Source organism: Oncorhynchus tshawytscha, linkage group LG09, assembly GCF_018296145.1.
Source record: "Oncorhynchus tshawytscha isolate Ot180627B linkage group LG09, Otsh_v2.0, whole genome shotgun sequence".
Classification (NCBI taxonomy): domain Eukaryota; kingdom Metazoa; phylum Chordata; class Actinopteri; order Salmoniformes; family Salmonidae; genus Oncorhynchus; species Oncorhynchus tshawytscha.
The window spans coordinates 77,636,654-77,650,584 of NC_056437.1; the positions used below are offsets into that span (position 1 = coordinate 77,636,654).

General features: G+C 44.1%; 1 protein-coding gene across 1 annotated transcript in view; it reads right to left on the reverse strand.

Moving 5' to 3' along the window:
• LOC112225740 (collagen alpha-1(XI) chain) overlaps nt 1-7,170 on the reverse strand; it is an 89,672-nt gene extending 82,502 nt beyond the window's left edge. The window contains 1 exon segment of the mRNA XM_042327494.1: nt 6,873-7,170. Coding sequence (XP_042183428.1) covers nt 6,873-6,957 — 85 coding nt within the window. The 5' untranslated portion in view covers nt 6,958-7,170.
• Between the last annotated feature and the right edge of the window lie 6,761 nt (nt 7,171-13,931).

Below are 13,931 nucleotides of genomic sequence, written 5' to 3' on the forward strand. Positions count from 1 at the left end.
CACATAGTCCTTCTCACACACATAGTCCTTCTCACACACATAGTCCTACTCACACACATAGTCCTACTCACACACATAGTCCTACTCACACACATACATAGTCCATAGTCCTACTCACACACATAGTCCTTCTCACACACATAGTCCTACTCACACACATAGTGCTATTCACACACGTAGTCCTACTCACACACATAGTCCTACTCACACACATAGTCCTACTCACACATAACAAGTCCTACTCACACACATATTTCTACTCACACACATAGTTCCACTCACATACATACTGTAGTTCTACTCTCACACACACATAGTCCTACTCACACACATAGTCCACACACATAGTCCTACTCACACACATAGTCCTACTCACACACATAGTCCTACTCACACACATACATAGTTCCACTCACATACATACTGTAGTTCTACTCACACACATAGTCCTACTCACACACATAGTCCTACTCACACACATGTCCTACTCACACACATAGTCCTACTCACACACATAGTCCTACTCACACACATAGTCCTACTCACACACATAGTCCTACTCACACACATATTTCTACTCACACACATAGTTCCACTCATACATACTGTAGTTCTACTCACACACATAGTTCCACTCACATACATACTGTAGTTCTACTCACACACATAGTCCTACTCACACACATAGTCCTACTCACACACACATGCCTACTCACACACATAGTCCTACTCACACACATACACACACAGTACACACAAAAACACACTTTGTAACAATACAAAAACATAATAGCAAACAACCCACGCCATAAAATCAGGTCATTAAACATTGTGGTTTGTTTTCTGCCTCTCAGTCTGTGTCGACTACTCCATCCTTGTCTGTCCGTTTGTCTGTCTATCATCGGCCTGTTTGGGAAAGCCACTCTTCACTCACTTTCAAACAGAGAAGGAGAGGTAGGCTAGAGGAACGGAGGAACGGAGAATACGATATGTCCACTATCAAGCGAACAGGGTTTGTTAAAAGGTTTACATGGAGAGACAGAGGAATGTGTTGTGTTCGAAGAATTCTTCCAACACAACTGTGGGACAGGGGCTAGCACTGGGTCTGCTTTGAGTTATCACTGGGGAGCTTGGGAGCCATTCAAACCGTTGGTTGTGTGGGAGACCGACGTGGAATCCTCCGCCTGCTGCTATGCTGCTGAATCCTAGCTCTCCTCTCTCCTACATGCTCCAACACACACACACAATACACACACTCCTCCACGCTCCAACAGCTCAGGAACACGGGCAGAACATGTGTGAGCCTGACGGATCTGAGCATGTGGGTTCTTTCACTGATATGCTATCAGTCCATACTGTTCTGTAGAGTACAAGCTCACTCATAATAACAGTCTCATTCAGGTTGATTTTGTCTCTACATTGCCACCTCTTTGCATATTTGTAACAGTGATTACTCTGTGAGTTGTGAATGTGGGTCAGTAGTTAATCTCAGTGGCAAGGCTAAGGGTCAGTATGTGCGTGGAGGAGTGTGTGAGTGGAGAGTGTGTGTTGTCTGGACAGATTTGAGTTTGGTTCCACATCTCCCTTCCTCGCACGTCACCCTGACATTCTTCTAGCTCCACAGTTTGTTCTGCTGATGTTTACTCACTGCATGAGATGAGGGCAAGACTGGCCTACTGCTGCTGGCCCCATAGAGGAAACACCTGCCCCGGGGCTCTCTGTCCACTATACACTCAACGCACACACACACGGACATACATATACACACACACACGGACACACACACAGGGAGAGAGAGAGACACTTGCACACACGCACGGGGACACACACAGAGACACTTGCATGCACGCACACACACACCACACACACACACAAATACAACAAATTCCAGTCAATTCTTACAATCAATCACTCTCTCAAACATCTTAACATTGAGTTAGCATGGTGTGCAATACCAGAGCTCCCGCAACCAAAACATGCCACTCCCACCCTTCACAAACATGCTACATGCATTGCACATGTGTACTTGTACAGCACAGGAGGTTGGTGGCAACTTAATTAGGGAGGATGGGCTCGTGGTAATGGCTGCAGGGGAGTAGGTGGAAAGTATCAAATACATCAAATGCATGGTTTCCATGTGTTTGATACCATTCCTTTTACTCCGTTCCAACCTTTATTATGAGCCGTCCTCCAATCAGCAGCCTCCACTGTTGTACAGGCAGTTTCTCTTTGTTCACTCCACTCAGTTGTTGACGATAACTTGATGCATTTCTTGCTATTGTAAAGCTGATTTACTGTGGTTCACGTTGCACTATACCCTGTTAAAGTTTAGTACCTGGTGTCAGTGCTTACAGTAATGGACACTGACTGGGCCGTATGAAGAGGACGTTGTATCCAAGTTAAAACAGCCAGGCCATCCGTATAATTTGACTTGTATATTGTTAAGATAAGACTGCAGATGGTTCTGGTCAGATAGCTAACTAACTGTCAAGATTCCCTAGGAGGTTAAGATATGATGTATGGCTCTGATAAGGCTCGACCTGGAATAAAGGCCTGTATGACAGGCTGGAGGACACCACAGAGAGAGGGGACTGTTCCGTATGGGTCTCTTTGTGCAGAAAGGGCCTCAATCCCCATTCTTCTAAGAGAGGAATGAGCCAACTACAGCTCTGAAACATAGAGACCCGTAGCTGGGGGAGGAGTGTTCTTCTTGTTCTGTTTCTGGAAGCCAGATGTTTATTGCTTAGCATAGATTTTTGACAGAGACGTTTGATATTATTTACACATATTGGATGTCAGGGGATTCCTATTTCTAACAGTTTTGCAGAAAAAAGGCAAAATGCCAGCCAAGATCCACACCAACAGAACAGGGGGACACATGTCTTTGTTTCAGGTGGAGATAATAACAAGCACTTCAGCATCTTTTCATGTTTCACATCTTTCCATTAGGAACACGATTCCTGTGACAGCGGATGCTGATAGCACTAACAGGCATCAAACTTTCCTCTCCTCTTTTTAGTTCCTTTCTAAAATGGTCCTCTTTTTTTCATTGGTTTCTATTTTCCCAGGCTCATTTGTAGCGTGATCAAAGAGGAACATGACTTGTCCTCTCCTCTGGGAGTCTGGTGCAGGAACAGCAAGGCGGCAGGATCATATGGGATTCAGAGAGGGGACTGCACGCGTGAATTCCCCTCTGTCATACTGCCAGGATGGGGAAGGTGGGGGGAGGCAGGGGGGGGACACGGGGAGGGAGGAGAATGTAGATGAGGAGGAGATGCAGCATATGAAATCTAAACAAACCCCCTCTTTCCTGTGTCTTTTAACAGCAATAGAAAAAGAAGATAAAAGAAAGGAGAGATTGAAAAAATGTGAAGGGGCCGAGGAACAGAGGAGTCACAAACTGTGGACGTGTGCAAGAATGTCTCTCTTCCTGTCGTCAAACATGACTACAAAGCACAGTCTTGATGCTCTCCCAGGCACATGTGAAAACATTCTCCCACTCACACTGGCCCAGTCCACACATTATCAAACACCATCACTTATCCTGTACTGTCATATCAGCACAGTAGAGCAAGACCATACAATTCCCCACAGCTCCAACACGTTCAAGCCATCAGACTATTCTCTGACTCACAATATCACCCCTCATTACAGACAACCCAACCACACCAACACAAACAACAGGGTCTCAAATAAGTAAGCATTTGGCGGTAAAGTCTAGCCTCTATAATGGAGCACCTGCAAGGAAACAGTCAAATGCTGCGGGTCTAAGACACTGAAAAAAACACTACCAGAGGGCGTAGCTTTATTGCTGCTCATGGCAGGCCTAATAGCCCAAGTGTGTCAGACGTCTAGTTGAGTTCAGACTCTCAGTTCAAACTGTCATCTGAAGTTTTTATTGGTAGTATTATACAGTGCCTTCAGAAAGTATTCAGATCCCTTGACTTTTTCCACATTTTGTTACGTTACAGCCTTATTCTAAAATTGATTAAATTGTTTTTTTCCCCTCATCAATCTACACACAATACCTCATAATGACAAAGCAAAAACAGGTTTTTAGAAATGTTGGCAAATTTGTTAAAAATAAAAAACTGAAATATTAAATTTACATAAGTATTCAGACCCTTTACTCAGTACTTTGTTGAAGCACCTTTGGCAGCGATTACAGCCTCGAGTCTTCTTGGGTATGACGCTACAAGCTTGGCACACCTGTATTTGGGGAGTTTCTCCCATTCTCCTCTGCAGATCCTCTCAAGCTCTGTAAGGTTGGATGGGGAGAGTTGCTTCACAGCTATTTTCAGGTCTCTCCAGAGATGTTCAATCGGGTTTAAATCCGGGTTCTGGCTGGGCCACTCAAGGACATTCAGACATTTGTCCCGAAGCCACTCCTGTGTTGTCTTGGCTGTGTGCTTAGGGTCATTGTCCTGTTGGAAGCTGAACCTTCTCCCCATTCTGAGGTGCTGAGCGCTCTGGAGCAGGTTTTCATCAAGGATCTCTCTGTACTTTGCTCCGTTCATCTTTCCCTCGATCCTGACTAGTCTCCCAGTCCCAGCTGCTGAAAAACATACCCACAGCATGATTCTGCCACCAGCATATTTCCTCCAGATGTAATGCTTGGCATTTAGGCCAAAGATTTCAATCTTTATTTCATCAGACCAGAGAATCTTGTTTCTCATGGTCTGAAAGTCTTTCGGTAACTTTTGGCAAACTCCAAGTGGGCTGTCATGTGCCTTTTACTGAGGAGTGGCTTCCGTCTGGCCACTCTACCATAAAGCCCTGATTGGCGGAGTGCTGCAGAGATGGTTGTCCTTCTGGAAGGTTCTCCCATCTCCACAGAGGAACTCTGGAGCTCTGTTAGAGTGACCATCGGGTTCTTGGTTACCTCTCTGACCAAGGCCCATCTTCCCCGATTGCTCAGTTTGGCTGGGCGGCCAGCTCTAGGAAGAGTCTTGGTCGTTCCAAACTTCTTCCATTTAAGAATGATGGAGGCCACTGTGTTCTTGGGGACCTTCAATGCTGCAGAAATGTTTTGGTACCCTTCCCCAGATCTGTGCCTTGACACAACCCTGTCTCTGAGCTCTACGGACAATTCCTTCAACTTCATGGCTTGGTTTTTACTCTGACATGCACTGTCAACTGGGACCTTGTATACACAAGTGTGTGCCTTTTCAAATCATGTCTATACAATTGAATTTACCACAGGTGGACTCCAATCAAGTTGTAGAAACATCTCAAGGATGATCAATGTAAACAGGATGCACCTGAGCTCAATTTCGAGTCTTATAGCAAAGGTTCTGAATACTTACTTAAATAAGGTATTTCTGTTTTTATTTTTAATAAATTAGCAAACATTTCTAAAAACCTGTTTTCGGGTTTGTCATTATGGGGTATCGTGTGTAGATTGTTGTGGGTATTTTTTCTTCCAATATTAGAATAAGCCTGTAACTTATTAAAATGTGGAAAAAGTCTAGGGGTCTGAATACTTTCCGAAGGCAATGTATAATGGCTTCATACCTGCAGTGGCAGCTGAGCATACCCATAAGCCTGTAATCAGGCCACAAACATAGACAGGGCTCACCATATATTTGTTATGTAGGTAGAACATGGAGGCATGTTGTCATGGCTCCAGAACTAAAAGCAACAGAAATCAGCTCCTTCCAATCAGGGTGTGCATACACTAATTTCACAGCTGGTCTAAACCCAAAACCCAAATTCTCCATAATACCTTATTTCCTCCATAGTATCTAATCCTATTAAAATATGTTATATTAATGAGCTGGATCTAGAATATCAAAGGAATAAAGTTAGGCATAAATGTTAATAAGGAAACTGAAATGCTCCATCTCCATCATACCATACCAATTACACAAGAACAACACTGTGACAAACAACAAAATGTGTTATGAATTAATACATGTTTAGCAAATGGCTCGAAGAAAGTTTTTTTTATGATGAATAGTCACAACCAAGCTCCTTTTCGTGAAGCCTATGTGAGCACCTTTTAAAACAGCTCCATGACAAGAATTTTAATCTACTCAGGTCGGTCAGTGTTCTGTCATTCACCTCCTTCTAAAACCAACGTTAAACCGTTTCACAGTAAACCGACACCAGTCACGAGCAAACGCAAACATGACAGTGTTCCAGGGGTAATCGCTTCCCTCCTCACTCACAGAGAAAACTGAGCCCAACATCCAAATGGATGAAGCATACAAGAATGGACATGGGTTAGAGGACACATTAATTTGCAAAAACAAAACGATGCTAAATTATTATGATTAACTTGCAATGAGAGGAATTTGACAAACTGAGGTAACCATCCATCACACACCGCCAATGCGCAGTGACGCACAGAATAGGCAATACATTATGAATAATGCTTGATTTATAAAACTTAGACTTCTTGATTTATACATTTTTTGCTTTACATTAAAAAAAAACTTTAAAATGCCAAAATTACAGCGAGGGGAAGAGTTACCATTTGTATTATTTTAAGGGGTTTAACAAATCATTAAATACTGCTTTCGAAATTAATCTCGAGCCGGTGCAACCCAGTGGACAAATTCAAATCCAGAATCGTCAAATATCCAATGAGATCAGACGGAGCCTTTTACAATTACATTATTATGCGGCTAACAAAATATTAACGAGTGCGAAGATGCGACCAAATTCACACCTTATATACTTTTGTTTGGTTTCTGTTGAAGTGTCCAGAACTTTCTATAAAGAAATGCGGTAGCAAGTTAAACCGAACATGACATTTTGTAGCCTATTATCAACAAAGAAAATGAATAAAAGGGTCACTACCCATGTCAATCCATACAATGAAACGATCACTTTGTTTATTAGCTGGTGCATTCCAACATATACTTTACCAGCTTGTGCCGTAGTTGCGTGGAACATTATTATAATAAATAGCTGTATTCTCCTGCACGCCGCCGTCCTCTTGAAATGGTCCATCTTTCACAGCAGAGACCCCCTTGCCTCCGCCACAGAACTTTATGAAACAAAACTAGATGAGAAAGGAGCTACGCAGCCATGCGTAGTGAATGGAAAGAAACCAGTGCGGCGCTTGAACAGTGCACATTCGCTCTGCAGGTTCGCTTGCTTTGTTTTTTTGGAAGATCCTCTCCTCTCTTCACTCTCTGTCCCTCATTCAATTTCTCCCTCTCATCCTCCCTCTTTCTCGCTCCCCTCCCCTCCCTTCTCCTGCCCCCCCCTTCTCCTCCTTTCCCCACATAGGACGGTGTCTCGCGACTCTAACGGGTAAAGGATGAACAATTATGCTTTCAAAGGTCTGGCGGACGCACGTTTATGAGGCTACTGCTGGTAATTTGCTATGTCGCGCCTGTATTACTGATGATCAGTGATCCAGTCAGACTCAGCACTTCCTTTCACCACTACTGCTCTGTGTTACTTGTCATGCTGCAAGATGTTAAAAACTTTGTCTGTTACTGCAGGCTATTCAAATGGTCCGCAGAGTTACTGCAGGGTGTCCGCGGTAATATACAGTAGATATATTTTCTAAAAGTGGTAAAATAAACATTTATTTTATGTTTTATAAACCACCCGCAAGTACCAGTTGCGGCAAGTACCACGGGCTGCTGATAAACTTTCTTGACTTGGTCATTCATTTTTGCCAACATATAGCTAACCTTTGTTTAACCAGCTAAATAGCTGCTATCTACAGTTGAATTCGGGAAGTTTACATACACCTTAGCCAAATAATTTTAAACTCAGTTTTTCACAATTCCTGACATTTAATCCTAGCAAAAATTCCCTGTCTTAGGTCAGTTAGGATCACCACTTTATTTTAAGAATGTGAAATGTCAGAATAATAGCAGAGAGAATGATTTATTTCAGCTTTTATTTCTTTCATCACATTCCCAGTGGGTCAGAAGTTTACATACACTCAATTAGTATTTGGTAGCACTGCCCTTAAATTGTTTAACTTGCGTCAAACGTTTTGGGTAGCCTTCCACAAGCTTCCCACAATAAGTGAATTTTGTCCCATTCCTCCTGACAGAACTGGTGTAACTGAGTCAGGTTTGTAGGCCTCCTTGCTCACACACGCTTTTTCAGTTCTGCCCACAAATTTTCTATGGGATTGAGGTCAGGGCTTTGTGATGGTCACTCCAATACCTTGACTTTGTTGTCCTTAAGCCATTTTGCCACAACTTTGGAAGTATGCTTGGGGTCATTGTCCATTTGGAAAACCCATTTGTGACCAAGCTTTAACTTCCTGACTGATGTTTTGAGATGTTGCTTCAATATATCCACCTAATTTTCCTGCCTCATGATGCCATCTATTTTGTGAAGTGCACCACTCCCTACTGCAGCAAAGCATCCCTACAACATGATGCTGTCACCCCCGTGCTTCACGGTTGGGATGGTGTTCTTCGGCTTGTAAGGCTTCCCTTTTTCCTCCAAACATAACGATGGTCATTAGGGCCAAACAGTTCTATTTTCGTTTCATCAGACCAGAGGACATTTCTCCAAAAAGTATGATCTTTGTTCCCATGTGCAGTTGCAAAATGTAGTCTGGCTTTTTTATGGCAGTTTTGGGGCAGTTGCTTCTTCCTTGCTGAGTGGCCTTTCCGGTTATGTCGAAATAGAACTTGTTTTACAGTGGATATAGATACTTTTGTACCTGTTTCCTCCAGGATCTTCACAAGGTCCTTTGCTGTTGTTCTGGGATTGATTTGTAATTTCCGCACCAAAGTACATTCATCTTTAGGAGACAGAAGGTATCTCCTTCCTGAGTGGTATGAAGGCTGCGTGGTCCCATGGTGTTTATACTTGCAAACTATTGTTTGTACAGATGAACATGGTACCTTCAGGCATTTGGAAATTTCCCCCAAAAAGGAACCAGACTTGAGGAGGTCTACAATTGTTTTCTGAGGTCTTGGCTGATTTCTTTTGATTTTACCATGATGTCAAGTAAAGAGGCACTGAGTTTGAAGGTAGGCCTTGAAAAACATTTACAGGTACACCATCAATTGACTGATATGATGTCAATTAGCCCAACAGAAGCTTCTAAAGCCATGACATAATTTTCTGGAACTTTCCAAGCTGTTTAAAGGCACAGTCAACTTAGTGTATGTAAACTTCTGACCCACTGGGATTGTGATACAGTGAATTATAAGTGAAATAATCTGTCTGTAAACAATTGTTTGAAAAATTACTTGAGTCATGCACAAAGTAAATGTCCTAACCAACTTGCCAAAACTATAGTTTGTTAACAAGAAAGTTGTTGAGTGGTAGAAAAACGAGTTTTAATGACCCCAACCTAAGTGTATGTAAACTTCCAACTTCCACTGTACTATTCATTTTAAATGTAGATTTCTCCTTGCCATTATCATTCACCTGATGATTTTTAAAAAATCACGATAGGGGTCCCTGGGTCGCCGGTTTGCCTGGGCGGAAGTCCCTGGGGTCCCTGGGTCGCTGGTTTGCCAGGGCGGCAGTCCCTGGGCAAGAAAAGTTTGAAGATCCCTGTGTTACTGGGTATCGATTTGCTCAATTGTCAAACCTGCGGATCTTTGAGCAGGCTGAAGCCAGGTTTTAGTGTAGGCCTATAACAAAACTGTTGTAATTTGATGATGATTGTGATTCATTTTGATGTTCGTCAGAAAAAGAGACAAATCCACTTTGATTATGATGTTGAAATGAACTTTCTAAATGTGTACAATTGTACACTCTACACAATGTACAGTGTATTCGGAAAGTATTCAGACTCCTTGACTTTTTTCACATTTTGTTAATTAAGTCACAGCCATATTCTAAAATGTATTAAATAGTTTTTTTCCTCATCAATCTACACACAATACCCCAAATGTTAGCAAATTTATAAAAATATAAAAAACATCAGAAATATCACATTGTCACGCCCTGATATTAGTGATCTATGTTTTATGTATTATTTTGGTCAGGTCAGGGTGTGACGAGGGTGGGTATGTGTGTTTTCGTCCTTTCTAGGGTTTTTGTATATCTAGGTCTATGGTGGCCTGAATTGGTTCCCAATCAGAGGCAGCTGTTTATCGTTGTCTCTGATTGGGGATCCTATTTAGGTTGCCATTTTCCATTTTGGTTTTGTGGGTTATTGCCTATGTGTAGTTGCATGTCAGCACTCGTTCTATATAGTGTCACGGTCGTTTTGTTAGTTTGTTTAGTGTTCTTTCTTTATTAAAAGAGGAATGTATTCATATCACGCTGCGCCTTGGTCTCCTCTATACGACGACTGTGACAGAATAACCCACCAAACCAGGACCAAGTAGCGTGAAAAGGAGGAACAGCGCTTAATGAGGAAATGGACTTGGGAGGAGATATTAGATGGAGCAGGACCCTGGACACAGCCGGGGGAGCATCGCCGTCCTAAGGAGGAGATAGAGGTAGCGAAAGCCGAACAGCGATACTACGAGGAGAAATACCGGAGAATAGAGGAACGGCGACGATATGAAGGTACACGGCTAGCACGGAAGCCAGAGAGGCAGCCCGGGGTCTCCAGCGACGGTCCCCAGCCCGGGGTCTCCAGCGACGGTCCGCAGCCCGGGGCCTCCAGCGACGGTCCCAAGCCCGGGGCCTCCAGCGACGGTCCCCAGCCCGGGGTCTCCAGCGACGGTCCCCAGCCCGTGGTCCCCAGCCCGGCGTCTCTAGCAACGGTCCTCAGTCCGGGGTCTCCAGCGACGGTCCCCAGCCCGGGGTCCCCAGCCCGGGGTCCCCAGCCCGGGGTCTCCAGCGACGGTCCGCAGCCCGGGGCCTCCAGCGACGGTCCCAAGCCCGGGGCCTCCAGCGACGGTCCCCATCCCGGGGTCTCCAGCGACGGTCCCCAGCCCGGGGTCCCCAGCCCGGCGTCTCTAGTGTAAAGAAGGGGGGCAGCGTCCAGAACCAGAGCCGCCACCGAGGGTAGATGCCCACCCGGACCCTCCCCTATAAGTTCAGGTTTGCGGTCGGGAGTACGCACCTTTGGGGGGGGGGTTAACATAGTTATCTATGTTTTATATATTATTTTGGTCAGATCAGGGTGTGACGAGAGTGGGTATGTGTGTTTTGTCCTTTCTAGGGTTTTTGTATATCTGTGGGGTTGTTGTATGTCTAGGTAATGTCGGTCTATGGTGGCCTGAATTGGTTCCCAATCCCAATTTATCGTTGTCTCTGATTGGGGATCCTATTTAGGTTGCCATTTTTCATTTTGGTTTTGTGGGTTATTGTCTATGTGTAGTTGCATGTCAGCACTAGCTCTATATAGCTTCATGTTTGTTTTGTTAGTTTGTTTAGTGTTCTTTCTTTATTAAAAGAGGAATGTATTCATATCACGCTGTGCCTTGGTCTCCTCTATACGACGACCATGACACACATTTACATAAGTTTTCCGACCCTTTACTTAGTACTTTGTTGAAGCACCTTTGGCAGCGATTACAGCCTCGAGTCTTCTTGGGTATGACGCTGCAAGCTTGGCTCACCTGTATTTGGGGAGTTTCTCCCATTCTTCTCTGCAGATCTACTCAAGCTCTGTCAAGTTGAATGGGGAGCGTCGCTGAACAGCTATCTCTTCAGAGATGTTCAATTGGATTCACGTCTGGGCTCTGGCTGGGCCACTCAAGTACATTCAGAGACTTGTCCCAAAGCCACTCTTGTGTTGTCTTGGCTGTGTGCTTAGGGTCGTTATCCTATTGGATAACAGTCTGAGGTCCTGAGCGCTCTGGAATAGGTTTTCATCAAGGATCTCTCTGTACTTTGCTCCGTTCATCTTTCCCTCGATCCTGATTAGTCTCCAAGTCCTTGCCGCTGAAAAACATCCCCACAGCATGATTCTGCCACCACCATGCTTCACCGTAGGGATGGTGCCAGGTTTCCTCCAGACGTGATGCTTGGCATTCAGGCCAAGCTCAATCTTGGTTTCATCAAACCAGATAATCTTGTTTCTCATGACTCTCATGAGATGGTTGTCCTTCTGGAAAGTTCTTCCATCTCCACAGAGGAACTCTAGAGCTCTGTCAGAGTGACCATAGGGTTATTGGTCACTTCCCTGACCAAGGCCCTTCTCCCCCAATTGCTCAGTTTGGCTGGGCGGCCAGCTCTAGGAAGTGTCTTGGTGGTTCAAACCTCTTCCATTTAAGAATGATGGAGGCCACTTTGTTCTTGGGGACCTTCAATGCTGGAGAAATGTTTTGATACTCTTCCCCAGATCTGTGCCTCGGTACAACCCTGTCTCGGAGCTCTACGGACAATTCCTTCGACCTTATGGCTTGGTTTTTGCTCTGACATTCACTGTCAACTGTGGGACCTTATATATACAGGTGTGTGCCTTTCCCAATCATGTCCAATCAATTGAATTTACCACAAGTGAACTCCAATCAAGTTGTAGAAACATCTCAATGATGCTTAATGGAAACAGGATGCACCTGAGATCAATTTCGAGCCTCATATCAAAGGGTCTCAATACCTATGTAAGTAAAGTATTTCTGTTTTTTATTTTTAACACATTTGCAAAAATGTGTAAAAACCTGTTTTTGGGTTTGTCATTATGGGGTATTGTTTGTAGATTGCTGATTTATTTAATACATTTTAGAATAAGGCTGTAACGTAACGAAATGTGGAAAAAGTCAAGGGGTCTGAATACTTTCCGAAGGCACTGTATAGCCATAAACGTCCTCATACACCAGAAAGTGTTTCTGTAAGCAGGTTAGAGCCTTGGCTCACACAACACAGCCAGAGGACGCATCCGTCCAAGCTTTGAACTTCACAGAAATAAATCAAAGAAGGGGAGGGAATCACATCTCGACACCCCTGGCCAGTTCAAGGAGTACGATCCTAGGTAGACTCTAGAACAGGGGAGGTCATCTCTCCCATCAGCAATCTCATTCCCGCATTGTTGCAATCTCTCCAACGCTCCTTCAAGCAGCAGCCTGACTGTCTGGGGGCCCCGTCTGGGGGCAATGGGGGCCATCTCACCTATATGCTCCAGCTCTAGGAGGTGAGAGGCCATGGAGGCTGACTTGTCAGAAATGTCTGAGCCCAGTGCTACTTGTTCATACCCAGATACCCTGCCGACTCCTTAACCCCAATTTAAGGTCTGACGATTGATCATGGCGTGGTCCTCTAATTGTGGTCTCCATGTGTTTGATCATGTTGGTCTCGTCACCTTGAAAGAGACGGTATCCCTATTTGTGAAAAGATTCAGATTCCACAAAGCACGAAAAAAGCAGTCTTATATACGACTTGTCAACTCTTCGTGGAATATTGAAGATACTTATTTTTATGGTGCCACCATTTTCAAAGGAACATGTTTTTACAGGGATATCCCTATATGCTTTGTCCTCACAGACCGTGGTATGCTAACAATGGGGAACCTGTTTTTATATAGCATTTATACAGTGCAAAGCGTCATGCCAAATGCCCAGAAACCCATTTCTTGAGTGTTTGGCTTAGACATGCTGCTCTTCAGAATAAGCCTTATGAAGAGCTTGTCTAATTGGAGAATGAACAGAATTGACAGCACCACAGGCCCAGGTCACAACAGGCCCTCTGTATGGGGGCCAGGAGTAAAGAAGACAGTTCCAGCTCTTCATATTTAAAACCAGAGAGAATGTGGATGAGCCGAGCGCAACCCTGCTTCCCTTCAAAGCCGCCTCTCAAGGGGAGCCGAGAGAAGACAAGTCTCTAACCACAATGAGAGGGAAAGGGGGGATATCCCATCCAATTTCACAATCCCCCGTTTTATTCAGTAATGCTGCTTTTCATTTAGGACCCTAGCTAAATATGAAACTGTTTCAAATGCTACAGCCTCGCTTTAGAGGAAATAGCTTGGTGAAAACAAGCAACCTGTTGCATCCTTGTTGTTCCATTTATAAAACACAAGTAAACGTTTAGCAACATTTGTTAACACTCCATAAGGTTTGCATGCCAGACAATAGGTAGGTAGCCTAGTGGTT